The sequence below is a fragment of the Trichomycterus rosablanca genome, chromosome 9, assembly GCF_030014385.1.
Source record: "Trichomycterus rosablanca isolate fTriRos1 chromosome 9, fTriRos1.hap1, whole genome shotgun sequence".
In the NCBI taxonomy this organism is placed as follows: domain Eukaryota; kingdom Metazoa; phylum Chordata; class Actinopteri; order Siluriformes; family Trichomycteridae; genus Trichomycterus; species Trichomycterus rosablanca.
In genome coordinates this window covers 5893106-5920947 of record NC_085996.1, presented here as the reverse complement: position 1 = coordinate 5920947, position 27842 = coordinate 5893106, and the positions used below count along the sequence as shown (strand labels likewise).

Sequence of the window (27842 nt, the reverse complement as noted above, 5' to 3'; positions counted from 1 at the left end):
GTAAAAATACATATATTCTGCTCACTAGTTTTGTGTAATGTTGGAATCTGTCAGTGATCCCATTAGTTGAAGACATAGCAGGAACGTTACAGAATGTTAGGAACCCCTGGTAAGACCTCGCATCACACACGTGCCTACTAATTTGTTACGCTTCCTTTTTCATGGTACACACTTCTTTATGGTCAGAGCATCCTGGACAGAACACCAAAGCAATATTTGTATGGCTATGTTAGCCTAGAATAGCCTGGATAGGATTTCCACGAGATTTTGGAAACAACTGAAAAAAACTATGTGCCCAATACATGACAGGTAAAGTTGATTCAGAGATGCACAAACTTACACCTGTGGAATTATTACATCAAAATTTAAAAACTCATATTAAACTCATATTCTAGATTTCATCCAAGGAAGCACTCACAGCAGCACATGGTGTAAAATTTATAAATATAGTTACTGCCTGAGAGATGTAATAGTGGTAGCTCAGTGGGCCAGTGATAGCTCAGTGGTTAAGGTACTGGACTAATAAACAGAAGGTTGCTGGTTCAAGCCCAGCCACCACCAAGTTGCCACTGTTGGGTCCCTGAGCAAGGCCCTTAACCCTCAATTGCTCATCGTGTTCCGCTCATTATGTAAGTCGCTTTGGATAAAAGCATCTGCTGAAAATGTAAATGCAACAGGTAGCTCCACTGCATCTAATATTTATCATTCAATAATATTCTGTATTTGTTATGTCTATTTGTTATTGATTTCCATCTATATTACTGTATTTTGTTTGTTTGTTAGTTGGCACGGTGGGTACTTAGCACAAAGGCCATGGGTTCGATGTTTAATGATGCGTTGGCAGTGTTGCTGTTGCACACAGTCGTGCTAATAAAGGTTGTTGATTAACACCATGAAACAGCGCCATCTAGAGTCACATAATTTATCGCTTACAGAATTCAGCGTAACACCGGTTCACTGTAAAATCAGGTACTACTGCGCGCGCTCATCTAGAACTTTTGGCCTCTTAATGAGCGCGAGAGACCAATTCAAATTTTGACCGTTAGTGAAGGCGACGGTTAGGCTGATTTTTGTCTGTATCTCGGGTGAGTAAATAGCAAAAAAATATCGCACTAAAGTTCACTATCACAACAGGAAAACGTTTTAAAATGCTTTATATAATGTAAATAATGAAATATGGAACGTTTACGCATTAATATACCAACCTGAAGCTGTTCTGTGCGATTTTGTGAGGACTGAGTGATAAACTCTACATATGTGGGTCTGTGAGGACTGATGTGGAGATTTTGCATCGTGCTCCAGTATAAATGTAAATAAACAAGTTCTGCAATGAATTGACACCCTGTCCAGTCAGAGAGGGCCTCAGACATTCCAAAAATAATATTCAAGCTAAGCAATAGTAAATCAACGGGTGAGTTATTTAAAATCTTATAGGCCGCCCTGCCAGCTGATTTTATTTTGGCTGCTGCTGACATTGTGTAAGGTTTATTTGGCAAAAAGGACATGCAGAGTTACCGGTCATTTACATGGTTGCTTGGCTATGCATGCACTGTCGTTATATATGGGTTTATTATGAATATGTGTGGGTTTTGTGTCTGCGTGGGTTTCCTCCGGGCGTTCCGGTTTCCTCCCACAGTCCAAAGACCCTGATTGCAGGGTTCATATGTTGGGTTTTAGAAGGGTTTGCATTATTGGGAGTATGTGCACTAGAGAGTAATACAAGCTTAAAATCTATAATCAGCGAAGCATTGTGGGAAATGATCGCACTGTAACAGTCAGGATGGCCGAGCGGTCTAAGGCGCTGCGTTCAGGTCGCAGTCTCCCCTGGAGGCGTGGGTTCGAATCCCACTTCTGACAGAGCTTGTTTTTGTCTAGGTTGAGCGTGCTGTTGTGTGTTACACGTGGTGTAATGATAAACAGGTCCAGCAGAGGGCGCTGCGCTCCATACATTTAATCCACTGTGAACTGAAGACAGGAATCAGAATCAGAATACTTTATTGATCCCAGAGGGAAATTGCAGTGAATAATAAACTGAAGATTATATTATCTTTAACGTCAAACAAACAAAAAAAGACCATAAACTTAAAATAAGACACAGTATTTCTCCCTGGGGGAAGTTAAGAAAACAGAAGCTTATGAAAAATACACTTGTTTGTTTTTTGTTATTTTTTTTTAGGTGATAAACCTCTTTGTGCTGTTTGCTGGTTGCATTTCTAGTGCTGAACCATTTAAGACTTCTTTTTTGTTTCTGAACTTTTGCAGGACTTTAGGAGAGGACACAGTAAACTAGGTTGGCTTTTTTTTAGGCTAGGAAGAGAGGGGTCAGATTGCCAAGGTTTAAGAGTCACAGTTTACCTTTGTGTCCAGGATATTCCTGCCTTGAAAGCTTAAAATTAAGTTGGTATTAGTAAACTCGTATTCCGTGTAAGGTCTGTTAATTTGAGGACTTGGGTTTTCCTTTACCACAACAAAGCGGGGCATTATGGGAACTGCTGTCAGGATGGCCGAGCGGTCTAAGGCGCTGCGTTCAGGTCGCAGTCTCCCCTGGAGGCGTGGGTTCGAATCCCACTTCTGACAGAGCTCATGTGTTTTTCACTGGGCTTGAGTGTTTAGAGTTTTAAACTCTGTCGGAGTTCCAATGCAGGGCAGTTTAAATGGTTAATAGAGAAGAAACGAGGTGTTTAACACGTGGTGTAATGATACACAGATCCAGCAGAGGGCGCAGCGCAAACAAAAATGCAAACATACAAACTACCATTAACTTAAACATTAAATCAGACACTTAATTTTTCTCTGGGAGAATTTTAAATAACAGGAGCTTTAGAAAAATAAGCACTTGTGTCTTTTGCTGTCGTGGGGCGAGCGATTGATCTGCGTTTTCTAATGTTTTCTTTTGTTTGTGTGGATATTAAATGTGCCTTTAAAGCTGCAGTGCACTCTGGGTGCCGCAGCAGTCAGGATGGCCGAGCGGTCTAAGGCGCTGCGTTCAGGTCGCAGTCTCCCCTGGAGGCGTGGGTTCGAATCCCACTTCTGACAGAGCTCAAGTTTTTTTTGTCTAGACTGGGTTTGTGTGTTTAGATTTTTGAGCTCTGGAGGAGTTCCAGTGCAGCACATTTTTGATGAAGGAGAAACGTAGTGTTGTGTAACACGTGGTGTAATGATAAACAGATCCAGCAGAGGGCGCAGCGCCCCACACATTCACTCTAATATGAACTAAAGCCTGAAATAAACTGAATCTTTCATTTAAAAATTAGCAAACGAACAACACTGTGAACTTAAATGGATTAATATGTAACAATTTATTTAAAGAAACAGAAGGAAAAAATAACATTCACATCTGCCTATATAACACTCGATGCAAATCAATCGCTGATCACTGTCATTATTTTTTTTTTATCTTTGTTTTTCTAAGTAAAAATCATCTATAATCATCTATAGATTTCTCTCCTAAAAATACTGAGTCGTGTGAACTCTCCGATAAGAAGGGGATATCTGTACACCTAATCACTATTATTATTATCATTATTCCCATTCTAATCATATTTAATTGCCCAGTTGTATGTTCTCAACACTTTAGACCCCTATCACTGAGGGCCAGACCTAACATATGTGTGCAGTAGCCGACCACATCTCTTCACCTGCTAGTGGCCGGTGCACAAAAGGATCCATAGCATGTATGCAGAATTCTGTCTTTGTTCAGGCACCATTGACCAACCAGCAGAGGCCGCAGTTGCAGCAGCAATAATAAATACCTTGGGCACGCCCCTCCAGCAGATATCAGCCAATCACGTCCGTGTAGGCACCAGGCTGGCCTATAGAGAAGCTGAGATTCAAACTCGAGAGCTGAGGATCTCAGCAATGGTGGGCTAGCATGTTGGCATTTCTGTTTACCATGCAATACATAATAATGATCGATTAGGTTAATATTGTATTATTATTATTACTAGTATTATTTAAGTCAACAAATCAAAAGACAATATGTTAAGCTTTTTTTCAGTATTTGTGTTTATTTATTAATAAAAAGCTCTACTATCATCTAAATGATTCTACTGGTAGTAAACATGCTGTAAGCTTCTGTTAATTGTTAGCTACATTAGCATTACAGCCTTGGTGCAAAACCAAACAAGTAAAGTTTGGACACCAACCAATCTCTCGGTTGGACTACTGCAACTCCCTCCTGGCAGGTGCTCCAATGTCCACTATTAAACCCTTGCAGCTCATTCAAAATGCAGCTGCCCGTCTGGTTTTTAACCAGCCCAAACACCACCACATCACCCCACTGCTGCGTTCTCTTCACTGGCTTCCTGTAGCTGCACGCATTCAGTTTAAAACACTGATGCTCGCCTACAAAGCCAAAAATGGAGCAGCCCCAAGCTACCTTCGTGGTCTAATCAAACCCCGCTCTGTACCACGCAACCTCCGAGCCACTAGTCGACTACTTGACTTGATCCTCCACCCAGGACTCGAGGAAGACAAGCATCAAGGCTCTTCTCCGTACCACCGGCACCCAAGTGGTGGAACGAGCTTCCTCTGTCTGTCCGAACATCTGAGTCTCTCGCTGTCTTTAAAAAACGATTAAAAACCTTCATCACCTCTTTACTAAACACTTAAGCTGACTTAAGAAAAAAAACTAAAAACCTTTTAACTTCTGGTTCTAACAGGTTTTAGCAGATTTGTGTTCTTGGACTGTTGTTTACTTAATCTAGAGTAATGAAATGTTTAGTATGGAAGCTCTTCTGTAAGTCGCTCTGGAGAAGAGCGTCTGCTAAATGTCGGAAATGTAAATGTCTGATATGGTTTTGGTTCCTGTGTCTTTAACACTGCAGTGCACTGTGGGTTGTGAAGCAGTCAGGATGGCCGAGCGGTCTAAGGCGCTGCGTTCAGGTCGCAGTCTCCCCTGGAGGCGTGGGTTCGAATCCCACTTCTGACAGAGCCAAATTTTTTTGTCTAGACTGAGCTTGTATGTTTAGATCTTTGAGCTCTGGAGGAGTTCCAGTGCAGCACATTTTTAAATTGTTAATAGAGGAGAAATGTGTTGTGTAACACGTGGTGTAATGATAAACAGATCCAGCAGAGGGCGCAGCGCCCCATACATTCACTCTAATATGAACTAAAGGCTGGAATTAGAAAATATTACATACCTTTAATAGGCTTTTTTACGTTTTATGAACGTGTATAGTAGCAGATTGTATACAACCGTATGCAAATATGTTAAGCAATTTCATTCCACAAGTGTTAAACTTGCGAACTATTATTAAACTTAAAATGTAATGAAAAAAGTGCTGAAAGAGTTCTGTAAAACACTTTGAGTGTCTTAAAACTGTTGTAATAAACTGGGTAAAAAATCAAATAAAAAATAAATTACAACCTTACAAACCTATTGTTTATTTTCATGCTTTATCCTGGTCAGGGTTGCGGTAGTCCGGTTTCCCCAGAATATTTGGTTGCAATGCAGTAACTCTTACAGGATGCCAATTTATTGTGAGGGCTTGGCAACCCCCCACTCTTTATGTCTGTATGTAGATGCCCAACTGGCTGATAGCACTTCTGTGGATTTGAACCCTGTATCCCAATGGTAGTGGGCTAGCATAATTTAATCAGACCTTATTTGTAGTAAAAATGAAATAGATTTAAGTATAATAGTTATACGTTTACATTAAATTCTTGGTCGTAATAAACGCTGTTTAATGTGTTTTTTTTGTACTGCACACACTCATTTATTTTTATTAACATGTCCAGTCTGGACACAGCCATGAAACTCTGGGCACCAGACAGGAGCACAACCTGATCAGTCCACCAATCAATCAATGCCTCATACCAATGTGTTATTTGGAATAGACAGTTCACCTTCTGCAAGTTCTTTGTAGGTGGTAGGTGGGCTTATGAGTGAAAACACATGTGACAAAGAGTATGATTCCTAAATATTGATTATTATACTTGTATTAATACATTTATATCAGTAATATTACTTATAACTGATAACAGTTTATCCATAATAACTAGTTTCGTCTGGTCTGTAAAGATTTCATTTTCACATGTGTATTTCTGGCTGGCATTAGAACCATGCTGATTCAGACCAGGATGCTAAAAAACAAAAACAAAATGATTTAGAGACACAACCTAACCATGACTTATATTTGCTGCACCACAAAGAACAGTTTTCATACAGTACAGTCTCTACTTTTTTTTTTTTTTAAACAAAAGATTATCAGTTGTGCCACATCACATCAAATTTAAAAGCTTTTCTTTTTCTTTTACATTTTTATTACTCAAACTGTCATATCATGCAACAGCATGTGGTTTTAAAGAATTTAAGTATGAAAACACTACATTAAAAAAATCAATTTAAATAGTTTATTTATGGCAGTTTGTGTGTCTTATATAAGTGTGGACAGAGTTTAACAGAAACTGTAAAACTGTCACTTAACCAGAAGTGTCATTTTAGGGTCTTCTGAATAATTCAGTACCTCTTATCCTAATTTTACAAAACCAAAAATGTGCAACATAGCATTATCTAATTAGACTTCAGTGACCTTAAAGGTCTTTATCTTTAACTAAATTAGTATTATTTGTAATACTATCATTATTATTATTAATAATAAACTTGTTGTTGTTGTTTGTGCATACGTGCGGTTAGATGGTCACACTGCACAACATGATTTGATTTTGGAGGAAAATGTGTATTAAATAATTTTAGTAACTTTATTAAAAATGTGTCTGATTTTTATTGGTTCAAAAAGAGAATCAAATTTAGCTGATTTTCAAAAGCTGGGATGATTTCTATTTGGCATGTGATTAGCTTTTTAACACACACACACACACACACACACACACCATGTAGAGAAAGCCAGTGTTGTGCTGAAAGCGTAAACCTGACACCTCACACCTCGTCTTCTTCACAACGTCATGCAATTCTGAGTTCTGTCATGAAATGCATCTCAGAAGAATGTGTCATAATTCTAAGTTTAACTGGGTAAGAATTATTTTTAAATCAATAAAAATCCTGAAGACAAAGCTGGATCCTTTATGATCCACATCTTTTTATAGGTGGATAGATAGAGCGTGAGATCTGAGCTGTAAACTGTAACAGTGCTGCTTGTTTTACATGGACTTGGCAGAGCTGATGAATAAAATGTTCATGTGAGAGACGAGGAAGCAGCAGAGGAGAAAGATTTTATTCATTCAGGACTCAAACAGTTTAGTTAGAGGTTCTAAATAAACGTGCCATGTAAATAGATTTGTTTTGTATCTTTTTAAATACAGTAAAACAGTAATTGAGATCCTGTTACTGAATTTATTTGATGTTTTAAAAGACAAATAAGGAAGATGCAAAGGGGCCATGGTATAAAAATGAAGAAGGTAATGATATTGCATATTGCAAGAAATTGTATTTATTTATATATTTTTTTTGCGTGGGAATCCAAAACATTTGTGAGAAAACTCAGTATCAGTACCTTCTCTTTTTTTTTTTTTTTTTTTTTAACTCCAACCCTGTAAACAGATCTGAGCTCTAAATGAGTGTAACTGTCTGGTTTGAAAATGCTTTATTGTGATATACTGTTACTGTGATACTAAATTACATATTCAGTGATACATGCGTTTTAAATTATTGCCCACTTTGTGAAAAAAGACAACTCATGGACATGTTTGATTTAATCCATTCATTCATTTTTTTTTTGTAAATACTATGATAATATTAAGTGGTCGTATTTTGCAATTAGAATTTGGAATTTTATTTGAGTTCATTTACAGGCACGGAAAACATGTGAACACAACCAAGTATTTTAGATAGATAGATAGATAGATAGATAGATAGATAGATAGATAGATAGATAGATAGATAGATAGATAGATAGATAGATAGATAGATAGATAGATAGATAGATAGATAGATAGATAGATAGATAGATAGATAGATAGACAGACAGACAGACAGACAGACAGATAGATAAATGGTTAATTATTGATTATTATATTTGTTTTCATACATTTATATCAGTAATATTACTTATAACTGATAACAGTTTATCCATAATAACTAGTTTCGTCTGCTCTGTAAAGATTTCATTTTCACATGTGTATTTCTGCCTGGCATTAGAACCATGCTGATTCAGACCAGGATGCTAAAAAAACAAAAACAAAATAATTTAGAGACACAACCTCATCATATCACAATAGCTCAAGGTACATCAGAAACAATTAGTAAAAGCTCAAGGTACATTAGAAAAAAAATTAAGTAAGTAAAAGACTCTTAAAAAAAATTATTAATTAAGCAAAGCTCAAGGTGCGTGAGAAATATGAAGTAAGTATTACAGTACAATGCTGGTAGGTAATAAATATAACATTTTTATTCCAATGCACAATTTCTATTTCATATGCACATTTAACATAGTTAATAAAAATGAAATGTATAATGTGCAGCATTTGATAATTCGCTTTTATAATTTGTTGCATTTAACAAACAAACCCGTGCACTAGAATCAGCAGAGAATTGCTTTATTAATTAAAGTCGTTGTAAAAAAAACGTGTCCATTTATTTTAATTTTGTACATATTTTTTATGCATTAAAGTCCTGCAGGTAAATGAAACAACATGCACAAGTAAAGTTCTGTTTTGTTCTATATAAAAACCATCAGTTTTGCTTTGTTTTAGTGTTTGAGTTTTAAATCACATCATCATCAGCGCGCTCGTGCTCCGGTTACTCTTTTGTCTCGCGCTGTCGCCCCTGTAGCGCTCGCTCGCGCCGCTGCGCTCTTGAGCAGAATCTCACGTCCGTACTTGAACTTGAATTCCAGCCTCTATTCTTTCAGTCTGGAGTAACCCCTGCCCACACACACACACACACACATGTGCGCACACACACACACACACACACACACTTTACACACACGCACAACAGGGTGGGTCCTCCCTCCCCCGACGTAAGGACGTAATTACTGGCTCGGTCCCGGTGTTTTTTTTTTTTGTTGAGAGGCGGCTGTGTCTCGAGCGCACTGAGTCTTTCGGTCAGTTTTCGCGCGCGCAGACGCTTGGCAGGATGGAGCGCGAGCTCGCCGGTATTACATGTCAGTGCGGGATCGTTCTGGATGTGCACGAGACACGCATTTAGGACAACACACACCGGACAGTCGTTTGAAGCCAAAAGGCGAGTTCTAGAGAAAGGTGCATGCTTTGTGTGCAGCCTGGACTGGGTGTTAAAAGAGAAACTGTGTGTGATCAGGTCCACGAAGAGTCAGCTCCATTCAGGACGCGTTTGGGTTCCTCGTTGTGCGAAAATATAAAGCGACCGGACACACGGAGGAGAGAAAAGTTTTGCGCAGGAGGAAGAACAGACGCGCGTCTCGAGGACTTTTCTCCCCCGGGCTGTGCGCGTGAGATGCCGGGCGATGTCCCGCCGCAAACAGGGCAACCCGCAGCACCTGTCCGTCAGCCAGCGAGAGAGCGTGCAGCGTGAGTATCCCCGCACACACGGACACGCAGGTGCGCACATACTACACCGCACACGCGCAATTCTCAACAGCAGCGGCGCGAGCTCACCTTCCACGCGCACACACACACACACACACACACACACACACACGTGCCTGCCGGTAGTAATTCCCCTGCACATCATTTCGGAATCATGTAAAAGCGGTTTGGAGTTTGTGCAGATTGTGCGCGTGCTGGCGCGTGTGGGTGGTCAGCATCCATAAGGACCACGTGCGTGTCACTCCCAAAAACACACAGGTCCCAGACAGAGCTCAGACAGTCCTGAAACGTTCCGTCTAATAACCAACCAAAAGAAACGTGCAGATCTCCGTGTGGAGGACAGTTTTGTGCAAAACAGAACCAGTTCTGATTAATAAACATCAAAAGATTCATTATCTTTCTGGCTCCGAATGTGTTCCTGGTACTGAAGCGTTTCTGGCATCAGTGTACAACCACACACACAAGGTGTGTTATATTATATTATAATAGTAATAAAACAAAAAGTGCAAGGAACAGTTTATTTATTTATTTTAGTTTTACTGGATGCTAAGAATAATAGTAGTGTTAAGAAAATACATACCATTTTTGTAACTCTGTAAATTCATGTGTTTAATTCTTTAAAACATTGAGAAAGAATAAAGAAATTGTTTATTTAAACATTATACATTTTTTTCTTTTGCTATATTTTTTAAATACGTATTTAAGAAAAAGAACATTTAATAAAACAATGAATAATGTTCTTTTACAGAATAATTAAAAGCTGACCTTACAGTTCAGGGAATATTCACATTTTCTAACCTGTATTATTAAGATTTTTAAACGACTTTTATTTTGCATCTTTTATATTTACTGCAGACGGAAATGAGTAAACTTTCATTATTGAATGGTTCCTAAAGCAAAACCCCATTTAAACAAGCAAATGATCTTTACATTGTTACATTTTTAAAACTTAATATATAAGGAGTACCTAAAACTGTTTGCCTTCCACTTAATCTTTAGGTCTAAGTATATAAATGCATGTTTGTTTTCTTTTTATTCCATATAATAATACAATTTAGAGGTAGTTTTTTAAATTAATATAAAATGAATTAGGTTTTAAACTCTAATATAATTAATCAGACTAACAGCATGTCTAGATAATTAAGTGATCAAATTATTTCATTTATAATATAAATTATGTTTAGAAATTTAAATGTTTTTAAACCAGAAACTTGTTGTATTTGCATTATAATGAAATAATAATTCTAGTAAAGCTACTAATCATCGTGCTCTGTCTGTTTGACCAGGACAATTAAACCCCCGCATTTTTCTTTAGCAATGATGCAAAAGTTTCCTACCCAACCTACTCGTGATTAACTAAGATTTACTGTTTGTGGTGATTATTATTCATCTTTGTGTTTTCTTGTACCTGGAAACTGATCAGTAGCTGTCAGCCACACACTTCGTTTGGATTATTGACAAACCTGGTATTTTATATTAAACTCCACATCCCTGAACTGATGAGCAAATTAAAATGAAGCTGTGAATGTGTGAACTGACTTAGATAAAATAAAAAATGTAAAACTACTTATTTATGTACTCGTAAAGTAAACATGAACTTGAAATGCTCTGTTTGACCAAGAGTGGGGGCGTATATTTTAATGATTATAAATAACCTGTGTTATATTTCATGTTACCTTGTGCTTTTATAATGCTTTTTTAGTAGCTGTTAGTATAAAGCATTCATTCTGTTTACATTTTTGTACTTGGTAGGATAATTTTGGCAGAATTATTTCTTCATTTTGGTATTTTAACTGTATTTTGCCTCTTTAAACTGATGATTGTTTAAGCACGCTGCCTGCCTTGAGCATGTAAGCGTATCGATCAATAATAATAATTATTATAGATGATAACTGGACCAATAAAGAGGAGTGAATCTGAATGTGTTCTGTTAATGCCAGATCAAATTATGTTGCTTATGCAAATATAAATGAAATTATATACTCTTACTATTTAACATTAGTTTTACCTGGTTGTACTATAGATTATCATGGCATTTATCTTGCCCTAAGAAAAATCAGTTGTAAATAAGTAAGACTAATAATTTAACTATTTAACACAATACACTGTGTAACTAAATGAAGACATTTTATGAGTTATTACTGTCTGGTAAAGCAGATAAAAGAGAAACAGGCTAAAGTAAGTAGCTGGATAAGCGGCCTTATCGAAGGCTTCCTCAGTCGAAGCTAACTTCTCTGAACCTACAAGCAGGAACCACAAGCTTTGAATATGGCCGTACACTATTAATAATCTGAAATAATAAGTGATATTTAACTTCATAAGCAGAAATATGTGCAGAAAAGCGTCCTGTAAACTCCCACATTAATGTACAGTGCTTGTCTAAATGAATAAACCACTTATCTTAAATCAATAGCTGGTATCAGATATACTGTTTATGAGTCAACAGTTTATGTTTACATTGTAACATCCTGTCCAAACAGATTTACAGTCAAATCTGAAACAAAATGTAAAGATATCATAAAGAAAATAGAAATACGTTCAATGTTTTTAGGAGTGTGGGACTTTGATATGTCTAAGTTTGTGTATATGCAAGTGTGTGAAGCACAAACTGCAGATTGTTTTTGTGAATTACACGATTAAGGGATGCTTTTATTTTTATTATGTGCAATATGAGCTACATGGGGCAAAGGTGAAGCTAACCAAAATATCACCATGAAAATCAGTGTGTTTACTGTTATTAGTTACTGATTACTAGTTATACTATTGACTAGTAATAATTTTTACTAATTGTACTGTATAACAAGCTGAGGTGATACAATTAATAAACACCCCAAAATAAAAACAACATGGGTTCTATTATATATATATATAAAGTGGGAATTGTAGATGTGTGTGTGTGTGTTACCTAACGGATGTGTCTGTAAGATCTGTGTGTGAGTGTGTATGTGTGAAAATGTGTATCTAAATGTGAATATAAGTGTGTATGTGTGTGCTTGGTGCGTGAATGTGTAGATGAACGTGTGTTTTTAAGAAATCTATACTAAAGTTTTACGGGGTGATAAAGCAGGAAAGAGGAAGTACAGATTACAGACTAGTCGCACACAAACCGCTCTTAAAAAACAGTACAAAAGTTAGCAAAATTTTAATGATGGCGCACGAGCACACATTTATTTCACGAACACAGTCTGACACACACATACACACACATCCGTGTTTATTATACATAAATCTTACCCAAATTACCCAAACTTCACCTCTCAAACGTATATTGACAGCCTCTGAAGAACGTTTGTCTTTATTAATCGCCCAATCCTAAAGTTCTAATTGGCAGGATGTAACGTTTGTGTGTTTGGAGACCTCTGTGGTAAAATAACGCTATTGCAGTTTGAAACGTTAGCTTGCATCGTTTGTCCTCCACCGTACAGATAATCTTATAGCAGCAAGTTGCGAGTCAGTAAACGTTGGGTCATATTAAATTATAGATTATATAAATTGATTATATAAAAACCCAAACATCTACTTTAACTCCAGTGTTATGTGTAGTCTGACTCGCAGCAGCACAAGCTCTCTAATTCTCTCTACACAGTTCAGAAATGCTCGTGTCTCAATGCTTGACACACAAATGTTTGATAAAGAAGCTTTAATCTGCTCCAGTGTGAAGTACAGTGAGCTTCATACCAGTTATAGTCCAAATTAGCAAACGGAACATGACGCATATGGGTCTAGTTTCTTTTTAATAACCTAGGTACATCATATTAAACGTAATTTCTTTATTGTTTTAATATTTTTTCATGAATTTATAACCAGTTTATCCAGACTGAATAGTTCAATCCAGATAGTATATAATAACTAGTAATAATGTAATAATAAACAGTATAATTAACTGTAAGGACTTGAAATACTGTGTTTATTCGTATATACTGTGGCTTTTACAGAATTTTCTTGACCTTTTCTCATCTATAATCACTTTACAGTATCTTCATAATTTCAAAATAGCATCAATAATATTTAATAGTTACATCAATTAGTGCTTTTCAATTTTACTTAAGATTTAAACTTCCTTAAAGTTCTCTTCATTCCCTGAACATTTTTACGTTTTTTTAATCAAATGTAGCAGCCAAGCGAGTGTCGCGCCTTTAAGCTGTTCAGTTCCTGCTACATTTGAGTAGCAAATTTACAGTAATTAGTCAAATTACTAATGTTAATTTAATCTGCGTCCTTTTGAAAAGCTAAAAAATGATGTGATGTGATGAGTATTAGGATATGAGCATGTTAGTTAGTTCCTTAGTCTTATTAGAGACACCTAAATGTCTGCCCTTCTTCGTCCTTATTTATTTGAATATTAATGCATTTCTCATTTTCGCAGTTTAAATGAACATTTTTGTCACACTGATGATTTTAATTTTGTTTGATTTGTGCACGTATCATGAAGTCATTATAGACTGATTTATGAGGCCTACATTTAATTCCAGCTGCATTCCAGCAGAATCTTTATTAAATAGGATCATATAATTTTTATATAACAATTAAAATGATGGTAAAAGTGAATTTTGAATATTGTCTGAATTGTCTGAAGTAAAAATAAGTTCACACATCCTCTACAGGAAATAAAACTGCTGTTTAGCTGCAATTTTTGTGCACAGTTTATGTTCTGTGGCATGATGCTTGCAATATGTTCAATTAATCAATAATTTAGCATGAAATTCATGTTATATAATTATATAAGACTATAAACTGGTATATATTTGTACAACTATGCAGACAATGTTTTAACATGCATGCACATGAGAACATGCTAACAATCTGTGTATGTGTGTACATGTAGGTGCATGTTTACTTTTACAGTACAAGTGCAAGTGTAAATGACTCATATAAAAGCAGTTTGTTTGTGTATGTGTGTGTCCAAGGAAGTGTGTGTGTGTGGTGTGAGAGAATTTAAACCGATTGCATAAAACAGACTTGAAGCATATAAAAGGTCAAACATGGGGAAAACCAGACAGGCCTCATTTGGATAAGTTAACGCTCCCAGAACAGGACCTGTCCTGTCGGTTGAGGCAGTTGTCAGGTACAAAGTTAACGTTAGCCTAGCGTGATCAGACCCCTAGGTCATGTTAGGTTAAAACAAAAGGTGTGGGAACTGGAAGATCTGCATACTTCATGTCTGAAAATAAACACAGAGTATAGGCCAGTGTAAGACGTGGGTCTGCACACGCACATACGTACATATGGACTTTTACATAAGTTGCAATGTGTCGTATGTTCAAAGGTGATTTATATTCATCCCTTGATGTTGGTACTACGACTGACTTTTATACAGGTTCTTCTTTTGTTTAAGTGTCCATACATTTTTGCCGACCTCTGTAAAAATCCATGACAGTATTATAACAGGCCATAAATTACCTATTAACCCAAAAAATTCTACTTGCCTGACAACTGTGTCTTATTGTACATGACATTCACAATTTGTTTAGACTGTTGAAAGACTGTTGACTGTAGAAAATGTAAAAGGGTTCTTGTCTAATTTTTGGATTCACATTTTACCTCTTTTGTTTTTGCTTTTTCAATTAATAAATAAGAAAATCCAGGACGTTTTAAATTCTACAGCAAAACAAAAAATCCAAAATATGGACGGATGTTACAAATGCATTTGAAGGAAAGGCAGTATTTTAAATACATACGTCCAAAAACGTTAGAGGATACAAATAAACATGAGGTTAGTTTTAATAGCTATGAAATGATCAGACCATATAGATAGATAGATATCGTCGAACATTATAAGCTTGTGCAGTTACACGTGTAGTCAACTATTGCTCAGTAGCAAGACTGATTTTGGTTTGTAATATGCAAATAAACTAAAAAAAAAAAAAAAAACCTGGCCACCAATTTCCGGCACTTTACCCTTTTTCTGTAGTTTTAGGTGAAATAATGTTGAAAAGCGTGGGTTTTTTTTATTCTGTTTAAAGGCGACAGCAGGAACTTATACAGACAATGTGTGACACAACATACTGGTTTTAGGAAAACCTTGGTTATCATATACATCCTGAAAAGAAATGTGAATGATTTAAATATGTTTATGATTTAATTCTTATTTAAATGTATTTTAGGTGCATGTGCACCCACACTTCTTCGGATGTCGTCTTTAGTGTTAGTGAAGACGTGTCGAACCGTTTTTGTGACGAAAACAACATCAGTGAAACCAAGAACACAAAAGTCACTATTCTTATAGTGCTCAATTTCTTAGAGTAGTACAATCTTTTCACTGCACGTGGTCAGACAGGTTATACAGGTAGATAGTTCATTTCATATGTATACACCTTATTTCATTTTAAACTATTTCCACTTCCATGCAGTAAACATTGTTACATATTCCAGTACTAAATATGGTGGCACAGCTGGTGATTGGGTGGCACATAGCACCGGAATCAGTTTGTGTGGTGTGTTGCCCTGTGGTGGATTGGCACCCTAACCAGGGTAGATTTCTGCCTTATGCACAATGTTTCCAGGTAATGACCAGGATGAAACAGTTAGTAGAAATAAATCAGTGAATGAATAAAATATAATAATCTACATCTTCAATAAACTGTTTCATCCTTATTAGCGGCACGGTGGGTCCGGCGCTACCTGAAAACACTGGGCACTAACACCCTATGGACAGACCTCTGTGTGATTCTTTCAGCTAGAACAACAGCCACTCTTCTGAGAAGGCTTCTCACAAGACTTTGAAGTATGTCTGTAGGAATTTGTGCTCACTGTTGTGTCAGGAAGCCTTGGTTGATATTCCGGTTCATTCCAGAGTGGGGCTGAGATCAGGACTCTGGAGTCTCTTTAAACCGAGATTTTCTTCACGTCTTTATAGAGCTGCTTTTAGTCATGCTGGAACAGGAAAGGGCCTTCCCTAAACTGTTGCTGCAAAATTGGAACCATAAAATGACGAGTGGAACCAGGTGGTAAATTAAGCTAACAGAACCGGATTACCAACATCCTTGGGCTAGAAGTGTACGTGAAAATATTGCATGTAATGATTCAATGCATGAAACCCTGGGAACATTTGTGTGTAGGAGGGGGGTGTCCATCATAATCCTGTGGTTCACCTTTTGGTGAATGTAGTGCAAGCTGTTTTGTAATGGGCTTGTGTCAGGCTCGGTGGATGCACACATGCCACGTTTCTACTGTACATTGTGTAAAAGTGACCGTTTATCTCCAGCTTCTACATCCTGTGTGTTTAACAAGTCCTGCTTGAGGAGCATCGCCTCTAGGCCTGATGCCTAATTTTAATAATCAGTATGTCCTGTGTGATTAATTGTCAATTCTTGGAAGTGAAGGACAGATCTATAACAGGGTTATGTGAACATACATAGAGCAGTACTGATGGATTGGTTTATAATCACGTTTGTCATGGACCCGCCGCATAATCAGCTGCATGGTGCATCATAGCTGTATGACGCATACAGGTTAAGGTTTAGTATATCTCCATGTTGTACCTGCAGATCTAATAAGAGTGCATTTCATGAGAAAACAGACTCTTTAGGTTTGCATGTGAACATTTTGAGCTGATGGGAGTGTTTTAAGTCTTTAGGACTCTACAGAAGCACTGAGATCCCCTTTTTTCTTGCCTGATTGTGCACATTTGTGTGTGTATATACTTTTGGAATTTGTCCTGCCCTCTGATTACAGCCTTCAGGGATAATGTGTGATAAGTGTATTTATGGCCTGCACATTCCTCGTGTAGCCACCCGTCATCCCACGAGTATCGTTCCTTACCCACGTTCACTAAAACCTCTTATCTGTAGATGGATAAAATTAATTCAGTTTATGGCCGGATCCGGTTTCCCCCCGGGATGCGGATTAACTGGAGTGTGAACAGGTTTCGGGGAGGTATTACGTTACGCTGCAGATCGGACATTATCGAATCCAGTTGTGATGGTGCATTTTTAGACTGAATGAACTGCGAGTCGGGTCTGAACTCATTGATGTGCGTAGCGTGAGCTTGATTTGGTATGCAGGCCTACGTGGTTCAGCGCTGAGCAGAACTGACACTGATTTTGGCGTGTACAGTAAATATATCCCGAGCTTGTGCAGCACCTGATTGGAAATATGCTCGGCTCCTGTAATGTGGCGCCTGCGAGGTGGCCTGATGAAAATCTGAGAAGCAGCTTGGACGTGTTTGCAGCAAATGTGTACGGATGCTTTTCTCTACAAGCAGCTGCCGAGCTTGCTGTCGATCATTAGAGCGTTTTTATTTATTTATTCACCCCTATTACAGACTTTTTTCGATGCTGTGAACGCCAGTCACACCTGAATTTTTATTGCATTCAAGCCCATTGATGCCCTTTTATTTAAGTGGCACCTCTTTAATTTTACATTGCGTTGTGATTACTGGCATTTTGTTAGTTCTGCTCATGCAGTGATTTTACTTCTTGAACACCAGCATTTGAACTCTTATTAATATATTATTATATTTAGGGAATGGTGAGGATGTGTGTATAAGGTTTTAAATCTAAATTAAAAAATAAACTCTGATAGAAATGATATAATTATCTGTCTAACACTCTGTCAGATGAACTCAAGCTTTAAGATCGGAGGCTTTTACTGCGTACAGTGTCTTTAATGCCCTTTGCGCTTATTTAGGGCAGTTGTAGCCTAGTGGTTAAGATACTGGTCCAGTAATTAGAAGGTTGCCAGTTCAAGCCTCACCACTGCCAGTTTGCCACTGTTGGACCCTTGAGCAAGGCCCTTAACCCTCAATTGCTTAGGCTGTATATTGTCACAGTAATGTACGTTGCTTTGGATAAAAGAGTCTGCTAAATGCCATAACTGTATTTATCATCCATCACTCAATACACATCCCTTATATTTACATTCAAAAATATTTAAATATAAATATTTAATGTATGAAACACTTTTTGGTTTACAAATCTGTATCTGCAGATGTAAATTGCACCAGGACTAGATGCATTTTGTTAGAATTAAATAATTATTAGTAATAGTTTAAGTAATAGCAGTTTTACAGCACTCCACTGTAAAATAAATAAAATAGAAATAAAATGCACAAAGTTATTCAATTTGCTTTAATGTGCACAATAAAAATCAGTTATAAATAGTTGTTGTTATTATTACTTCTATGCATTTAGATTTTAGGAGGTGCTGCTCTCTGATGGCTTGTAATTGATAAAATTTTCTTTATGTCTCTCAGTCTGTCTGTGTCTGTCAACCATTTCATACACGTACACGTAAGTATTTTCTGCATTTCTGCACCCTGCCTCATGGCAGTGTTGGGTGTTTTCTTTTTTTCCCCCCTTTTTCTTGGTAAAGTCTTTTTCTCGGGGGCGCGGGCGCTGCTGAACAAGCTCCTGTCCGCCATTCCTGTGGCGTTGGGAGCCTTGCCAACTCCATGACATTTATGTTCCTCCTCCGGCGATCTTACTCAACCGTGTGAGAACAAACAGGCTGATGCTTCTTTCATCTCACGCTGAGAGTCGGGTACAGATGGCCAGGTGTGTGGTAGTGACACGGCTTTGGATTATTTGACGTTAGCGTTTAAGCTGTTTATCACATAGCACAGCAAGGCACACACCTATACAATCAGAAAGGTATACGAAAGTATGTAGCTTTCACCTGAGAAGTTTAAGGTACAGCTAAAATTGACACAAAGACTCAGAGATCCTTAATCAAATTACTTAAAACATCTTGATGGCACCACCCCAGCGTTTCAAGTATAATTCTTTGTTAAACATCTTTGTTAGTAAAGAACTAATAATGATAAAAATAAAATAAAGTATGTTTTAAAATATAATATTTTTACATGTATGATAACAGATGAAGGTTTATGTCCATCTTAGGCTCAGTGTTAGCCCCAGTGATTCATGTGATTTTTAATTTGGTGGTATAGAAATAATGACATTTAGCTTTTTGGCACAGCATTTAATTCCCTGGGACAGTGGGAGCCAGAAGTGTTAAACAGAAGGTTGTGGTTTTAAATCTCGACTCTGTGCGGCCATTCAACCTTCTCAGCTATATGGGTGCCATGCAATGACTGACCCTGCACTCTTATTGTAGTGTATATGACAGATAAAGGCCTTCTGTGTACAGTAGACCACAGCTGGTGACATCTCTGTGTCCATATAAATAGGGCTAGTTTGACTGCACCCATTACATAGTACATATGACAGTGATCTCTTACTAAAGTCCGGAAAGTAACACCCTAAACTGTCATCATATGCAACGAGAAAATTCTTTCAGATTGTCAGATGTAATCCAGAAACCACCAAAATATAGAGCATATACAGTATGTCTGCCATGAATAAAAGCTGCTGGAAATGAGTGACGCTGTCCACAGTCAAGTGAGTTTCACGTCAACACAAGCCTCTAAAAGCATCATTTTAAAGCTGGATTGAAGTTTTGTGCACATGGACAAAGCATGAACATTTCAGCCAGTTTAAAGCTCAGTTGAATGTAGCTGGTAGAGTGGGTGTCACACACCAGCGGTGGTCCTGAAAAACTGGGTTCAATTCCCACCCATGAGGAGGTTTTCAAGTTCTCCCCATGTCCAGCTAGGTTTCTAGGCTACTCTAATTTTCTCCCAACTCATTAAAACATGCTGTTAAGGTGTGTTTGAGTGAACTGATGTCTGGATAAGGCGCACCCCTCTTATAGAGTGATTGGTATTACATTACAGGACATGAAACAGTATATGCACAACATGTATTTTCTGTTGCGACTGTATTAGTGCTTGATGTTTGTCATCTCTTTTAGTGGAAATTATACTGAATATATTACTATACAACATTATAGCTGATGAAATAAAATGCTATCCAGTAGATGTGCTAATAAAAACGCCTGCAGCCATAGTCTGCATATTCTGGTTTGCACGTTGCAAACGGTTCACACGGAAGGCGTTTGTTTGTCGAGTATCCTTAACCAAGCTTTTTCCCGAGGTGCACCTGCGAGGCGGCCCTGTGGCTCTGGTGCCCCGTTTGCGGTTTGAGCGCAGCGCAGCGCTCGTCTCGTCTACCTGTACAGTGCAAGTGCACGTCTCCAGCATCCGGTCCAGTGCAAAGAAGTAGACCGGAAACAAAGACACCAGTGCAGGATGCTTCTGCACCACACCGACTGATGCACTAACACCTTGTCTGATCTCAGTTTGTAGTTCACAGGTGTTGTGGTGGCTGATATCGGCGTGTAAACAAGGCAGGACTGTAAAACAGAAACTGTTATTGCATGGCTTGTGCATCATATTAAGCGGGTATATGGTGTATATGTGTTTTGTGGCCACTTTAAGCCCCGAAATGGAAACCATTGTGTTATCATGTAGATTTTAGGTTTTAAAGGAGATTGATAAGGGTGCTTTACCAGATCAGTTATGCTCGTCTAAAATATTCAAGGTGCATTTTGGTGAAACATCAAATGTACACAATCGGAATCACCATTTAGCTTTACTTGACCTATATGGATAAATCCTTATATGGAGTCCCTTCTGTTTAAATGACTTTTATTTGTCCTTTAGTTTTTTTACAGCTCTTATATTTAGGGGTCACCACAGTTTTTACACTGGATGTCCTTCCCAATGCAACGCTCTTATTTTATCTGGCCTTGGGACCAACACTTAGAGCTCAATGACAAGTGCGTCTCCCAATGGCTAGGCTGTTTTGACCATCCCCGCTGGACTTCAGCCGATCATGTCTGTGCAGACACCCGACCGGCTGATAGCACAGCTCAGATTTGAACCTCGGATCCACATATCTCAGCAGTACTGAGCTAGCGTATTTTACTGCTTTGCCACCCGAGCGCCCTTTATACATTTTATTAATATCACTTAATAAACTGACATTAATTACAAACACTTTTTCCCTTTCAGCCGAGGACAGCCATGACATGAGGGCGGAGCCTCGTTCCGTGCAGGCGTGTCCTCTCAGCCCAGTGGCCGGGGCTGGAGAGCGAGACCTGCTGACCTGTGGACAGTGCCAGACAAACTTCCCACTCAGTGAAATCTTGGCCTTTATCGAGCACAAACGAAGGCTGTGCCGCGGTGCCGGACCATGCCACGAGAAACCCAGAGGGAGCGGCAGCGGCGCATCGACGTCACCCAACAGGCCGAGGGTAGAAATCGCCAGGAGGGCGCGCCCTGTAGAGATCGGCATTCAGGTCACACCAGGTGAGGAGGAGGAGAAGCGTCTAACGCCTGCCAGAGGAATCTGCCCCAAGCAGGAGAGTGTACTGACAGGTAAGGAGGTGGGGGAGGGATTTTAACGCATGGTTTAGTGTGTCTTGTTCTAGGACTGCAGCCTTTCTGAACCATACATGAGCACAGACGTTGGTCAGTAAAGCAGTTGGTATAGAAACAGTACAGTCAGGCACATGCGAGTGGAGGAAGGGCCCTTCAGAGGGGCGGAGCCTGGATATTATGGGCGTTATCATATTAATTTAATAGTTTCAAGGATTTATTGTGTTGTTTGTTAGGACTGCACAAATACTAGAACGAATACACACAGACATGAAGGTTATTAACAAATATTAACGAACAGTATAAAATTAGTTTTTAATTTATTTCAATTCAGAAATTAGAAACTAATCATTAAACCTGACCTGTATCATAAACACAGGTAACAAGACCTTTCTAAGTTAAAATCAACTATAAGAAGTCTCTGATCAAGGTCCAGGCAGGTCTGGTTTATCCAGAAAACACTGTGTGCAAAGCAGGAACACCCTGGACAGAGCGCCAATCAGTTCTTTACACAGTTAATATAGTTCTGTAACACAGGTTCTAGCTATTAACACAGGTAATATAGTTTTGACACAGGTTCTAGTTATTAACACAGGTAATATAGTTTTGTAATACATTTTCTAGTTTTAACACAGTTCTACTACACGGGTTCTAGTTATTAGCACACTCAATATAGTTCTGTAACACAGGTTCTAGTTATTTACACAGTTGATATAGTTTTGTAACACAGGTTCTAGTTATTAACACAGTTAATATAGTTCTGTAACACAGGTTCTAGTTATTAGCACACTCAATATAGTTTTGTAACACAGGTTCTAGTTATTAACACAGTTAATATAGTTCTGTAACAGGTTCTAGTATCTAACATGGTTAATATAGTTCTGTAACACAGGTTCTAGTTATTAGCACACTCAATATAGTTCTGTAACACAGGTTGTAGTTATTTACACAGTTGATATAGTTTTGTAACACAGGTTCTAGTTATTAGCACACTCAATATAGTTCTGTAACACAGGTTGTAGTTATTAACACAGTTAATATAGTTTTGTAAAATATTTTCTAGTTTTAACACAGTTCTACAACACGGGTTCTAGTTATTAGCACACTCAATATAGTTCTGTAACACAGGTTCTAGTTATTTACACAGTTGATATAGTTTTGTAAAACAGGTTCTAGTTATTAGCACACTCAATATAGTTCTGTAACACAGGTTGTAATTATTAACACAGTTAATATAGTTTTGTAACACAGGTTCTAGTTATTAACACAGTTAAAATAGTTTTGTAACACAGGTTCTAGTTATTAACACAGTTAATATAGTTCTGTAACAGGTTCTAGTAACTAACATGGTTAATGTAGTTCTGTAACACAGGTTCTAGTTATTAACACAGGTAATATAGTTTTGACTCAGGTTCTAGTTATTAACACAGGTAATATAGTTTTGTAAAATATTTTCTAGTTTTAACACAGTTCTACAACACGGGTTCTAGTTATTAGCACACTCAATATAGTTCTGTAACACAGGTTCTAGTTATTTACACAGTTGATATAGTTTTGTAAAACAGGTTCTAGTTATTAGCACACTCAATATAGTTCTGTAACACAGGTTGTAATTATTAACACAGTTAATATAGTTTTGTAACACAGGTTCTAGTTATTAACACAGTTAATATAGTTTTGTAACACAGGTTCTAGTTATTAACACAGTTAATATAGTTCTGTAACAGGTTCTAGTAACTAACATGGTTAATGTAGTTCTGTAACACAGGTTCTAGTTATTAACACAGGTAATATAGTTTTGACTCAGGTTCTAGTTATTAACACAGGTAATATAGTTTTGTAATACATTTTCTAGTTTTAACACAGTTCTACTACACGGGTTCTAGTTATTAGCACACTCAATATAGTTCTGTAACACAGGTTCTAGTTATTTACACAGTTGATATAGTTTTGTAACACAGGTTCTAGTTATTAACTGAGTTCTTTAAGACAGAATTGTTTCTTTAATGCTGTTATTACCTTGAACACAATAATTTAATTTAATTCATTATTGTTCCAAAAATCTTGGCGTTTTTAATGCACTTTTTAATTGACAGTTTGCCACCATATTAAATGAACAGAATTGGATTTGTCTGCTGATGCTGTGTTGATGTAACGAGCTGCGAGTCTCCACCTAAACACCCTCGCCCGCTCTGAGTGTGAGTGAAGCATCTCACCACAGCCTTCAGCACTTTGCCAGCTGAAACCAATTTTCTTTAAAAAAAACCCACGACCCCCTCTACCCCCCCCCCCCCCCCCCGAACCTCACTGTACACGTCTCAGCGGCTGCATTATATTAAGAGAAAAGGTTACAATAGCTCATTAACGTACAGCCGATCTGAGACGTGTGTGTTTATGGAAGAGCTTTATCGTTTAGCGCGGTGTTAGAGAGCCCAGCAGCTCAGTCCTGCATCATAACCAACCGACCAACACCAACACACACCGTACCAAACGCTGCACCGCCGATCTCGTATTACAAGTTCAACAACTGCTGAAGTTTCTGCTCCCTGCTAAACTCGAGCAAACAGCTCGTCATTCATTCCTCACCGCTAACGCTAATCAGAGGCGGCAGAGAAATGAAGGTTATCTGCAGACGTGCAGGAGCGAGGGAGCTGCAGGGCCGAACTGAAGATTCCCCTGACATGAAAGCTCCGCTTAACAAATGTAGCTGTGTTAAATAATGAGAAGATTATGAAACTGTGTGTGTGCTGTGGGTCAGGAGGAGCGTGTACTGATCGCTGAGGGGAGAGTTTGATGAGTACACATCATTAATCGCACCGCACACATCCAACAAATCTTTCAACTGGGAATTTTGCTTTGTTAGGAACTCTTTATCTCTACCAACTAACAGTTCAGGTGCAAAAAGGTTTCAGCAGTGTGGGTGCTGCACAGCTCTGGAGTTCAGGGGTCATTCCTCATTTCTGGTGACTCTCGGTGATGAGTTTAGCATGTTTTCATCAGTCCACTCCAGCTTCATTTCACCTTTTCAACATGCCAGTAGGTGGAATGGCTACTCTAAATTCCCCTGAATGTTAGTATGCAAATGCATGAGAGAGTGTGATGCTGTACAATGGACTGGAGTGTGTGAGCGAGTATGAGTGAGTGTATATGTGTGTGTGTGTGTGTGTAAGAGAGAGAGAGAGAGTGAATTACACTACAGCAGAAATATCATTGTTACAACCGCTTTAACCCTGGTCAGGGTCGTGGTGGGTCCGATTCATTGAGTGAAAGGCAGTAAACACCCCGGACAGGTCGGCAGTCAATCACAGGGCACATACACACACATTTAGAGCAATTTATTAGCTTTAATTGGCAAACCTGCATGTCTTTGGACCTGTGGAGGGAAACTAGAGCTCCCAGACACAGGGAGAACATGCAAAGTCCAGACAGAAAGGACCCCGGCCACCCAGTCAGATGATACAACACAGGCCCTTATTGCAGAGAGGCGACAGAGACCCACCGCGCCACTGTTTCCTCGTATAAATGCTTCTGCTAAATGCCACAAATAAATAAGTAACATAAATAAATGTTTAAGTTTTAATGAGTCCAGACCCGTTCCAGAAACAAATAAAGAAATAAATGAATTGTATTAATATATTTTACAGTAGCTGTTTCGACTGAATTCCACCTCAGTAACAGAATTTAGCAGAGCTGCATGAATGTGTACAACACCCAGATCTTCAGTACGCTGCAGCGATTCGTACGTTTACACTGAACCTACACAAGATGTTTAACATTAAAGTTACAGATTTTGCTTGAATCAGTGCAGCAGCTTTGCCGTGGTGCGCAGCACAGCTTCCAGATGTGAACGTAATTATCAGGGGGTACGTTTGGTTCCTCAGACCTTTGAGGTTTGTCTAAACGTTTGCCTGCGAGGCCCAAAACCTGATCAAGAGGAGTTCTTTTGTTTCACTGGTGCATACAGTGGTGAGGATGGAGATGTTTAGAAGATCCGAGTGTCGGGCTCTGAACTGTAAACTCCAGAGCTTGATTACTGTCTGGTTCTCATGTTCTGTAATACCTCTACTTTTTTTTTAGCTCCTGAGAAGAAAATAAAACAAATCCCATCAATTATCTTCTCATTTGCAGAATCACCTAGACATTTATCGAAGGCCGCGCGGTGAATTCACCGGAGCAAGCGCACGTCCTCGCTCGCCGGCCCTTTCCAGTGTCGGTCTAATCACCGAGCGTGCTCTCATTTAAATATTAGAGTAGTCTTTAATCATGGAAAGTAATCAGTGTCATGCATATTCATATGGTCGCGCTCTAACGGTCTCATTGTCTCGCTTCAGTGCCAAATCATCTCCGCCAGTCTCTCAGCTGCCTGCTCTGATAGCGAGAGAGCCTGGTGCCGTGCCAACACAGAAAACATTTCAAGTTTAAAAGAACTCCGCTAGCATTTAGACGCCGTCCCTGCGGAACCAGGTGTGTGTGTGTGTGTGTTTGTGTGTATGTGCGAGTGCGTAGGTGTGTGTAAGGGTGTGCGTTCGTGTGTCTCTGGAAGACAGCGTGAGAGGGAGAGATTTTCGAAAGATGGCGAGACCGATCCCCCATTCGTCTGTGCGATTAATATTTGCGCTGAGGCTCAAGGAAAACTCCATTTGCATAATGACTTTGTAGTTCTGCATTAATTAAATTTGCATATGAAACTGCGTTAATTACCTCTGATCATCTGGTTTCAACTCCGCCGCATTTGATGTCCAGCCTTCGGGGTTGTGATTAGAGGTTACAGTGGCAGTTAGTGTGTGTGTGTGTGTGTGTGTGTGTGTGTGTGTGTGGGTGATGAAGGGGGTACTGGTAGGTGTGTATGCTAGAGAGAGTTAGCGGCGAGAGATTGTTAGCGGATATGAAAGTCATTTTCTAATACAGTGTCATCCGCAGCACACAGGATGAGTCAACTGTGTGTGTCAACCATGTCTGACTGCTACAGACCTACAGAACCAACTGCTACAGACCTACAGAACTGACTGCTGCAGAACTGACTGCTACAGACCTGACTGCTACAGACCTGACTGCTACATAACTACAGAACTGACTGCTACAGACCTACAGAACTGACTGCTACAGAACTACAGAACTGATTGCTACAGAACTGATTGCTACAGAACTGACTGCTACAGAACTACAGAACTGACTGCTACAGAACTACAGAACTGACTGCTACAGAACTACAGAACTGACTGCTACAGAACTGATTGCTACAGAACTGACTGCTACAGAACTACAGAACTGACTGCTACAGACCTACAGAACTGACTGCTACAGAACTGACTGCTACAGAACTACAGAACTGACTGCTACAGAACTACAGAACTGACTGCTACAGAACTACAGAACTGACTGCTACAGAACTGATTGCTACAGAACTGACTGCTACAGAACTACAGAACTGACTGCTACAGACCTACAGAACTGACTGCTACAGAACTGACTGCTACAGACCTACAGAACTGACTGCTACAGAACTACAGAACTGATTGCTACAGAACTGATTGCTACAGAACTGACTGCTACAGAACTACAGAACTGACTGCTACAGAACTACAGAACTGACTGCTACAGAACTACAGAACTGACTGCTACAGAACTGATTGCTACAGAACTGACTGCTACAGAACTACAGAACTGACTGCTACAGAACTACAGAACTGACTGCTACAGAACTGACTGCTACAGAACTACAGAACTGACTGCTACAGAACTACAGAACTGACTGCTACAGAACTACAGAACTGACTGCTACAGAACTGATTGCTACAGAACTGACTGCTACAGAACTGACTGCTACATAACTACAGAACTGACTGCTACAGAACTACAGAACTGACTGCTACATAACTACACAACTGACTGCTACATAACTACACAACTGACTGCTACAGAAATGATTGCTACAGAACTGACTGCTACAGAACTACACAACTGACTGCTACATAACTACACAACTGACTGCTACATAACTACACAACTGACTGCTACAGAACTACAGAACTGACTGCTACAGAACTGACTGCTACATAACTACAGAACTGACTGCTACATAACTACAGAACTGACTGCTACAGAACTACAGAACTGACTGCTACATAACTACACAACTGATTGCTACAGAACT

General features: G+C 38.8%; 1 protein-coding gene, 1 long non-coding RNA gene and 4 other non-coding genes across 6 annotated transcripts; all 6 read left to right on the top strand.

Moving 5' to 3' along the window:
• The first annotated feature begins 1041 nt into the window (after nt 1-1041).
• Nucleotides 1042-5662, top strand: LOC134319769 (uncharacterized). The gene is made up of 3 exons (XR_010013570.1): nt 1042-1085; nt 3578-3861; nt 4827-5662. It is a non-coding gene; the product is annotated as an uncharacterized LOC134319769 (long non-coding RNA).
• On the top strand, nt 1775-1857 carry trnal-cag (transfer RNA leucine (anticodon CAG)). The gene has a single exon. It is a non-coding gene; the product is annotated as a tRNA-Leu (tRNA).
• On the top strand, nt 2495-2577 carry trnal-cag (transfer RNA leucine (anticodon CAG)). The gene has a single exon. It is a non-coding gene; the product is annotated as a tRNA-Leu (tRNA).
• On the top strand, nt 2954-3036 carry trnal-cag (transfer RNA leucine (anticodon CAG)). The gene has a single exon. It is a non-coding gene; the product is annotated as a tRNA-Leu (tRNA).
• On the top strand, nt 4848-4930 carry trnal-cag (transfer RNA leucine (anticodon CAG)). Its single transcript has one exon. It is a non-coding gene; the product is annotated as a tRNA-Leu (tRNA).
• Nucleotides 5663-9293: 3631 nt separating the features above from the next.
• Nucleotides 9294-21714, top strand: LOC134320493 (B-cell lymphoma/leukemia 11B-like). Its single transcript, XM_063001900.1, has 2 exons — nt 9294-9450; nt 21323-21714. Exons 1-2 carry the CDS (start codon nt 9387-9389, stop codon nt 21712-21714), a joined length of 456 nt encoding a protein of 151 aa, XP_062857970.1. The 5' UTR covers nt 9294-9386.
• Nucleotides 21715-27842: the final 6128 nt, after the last annotated feature.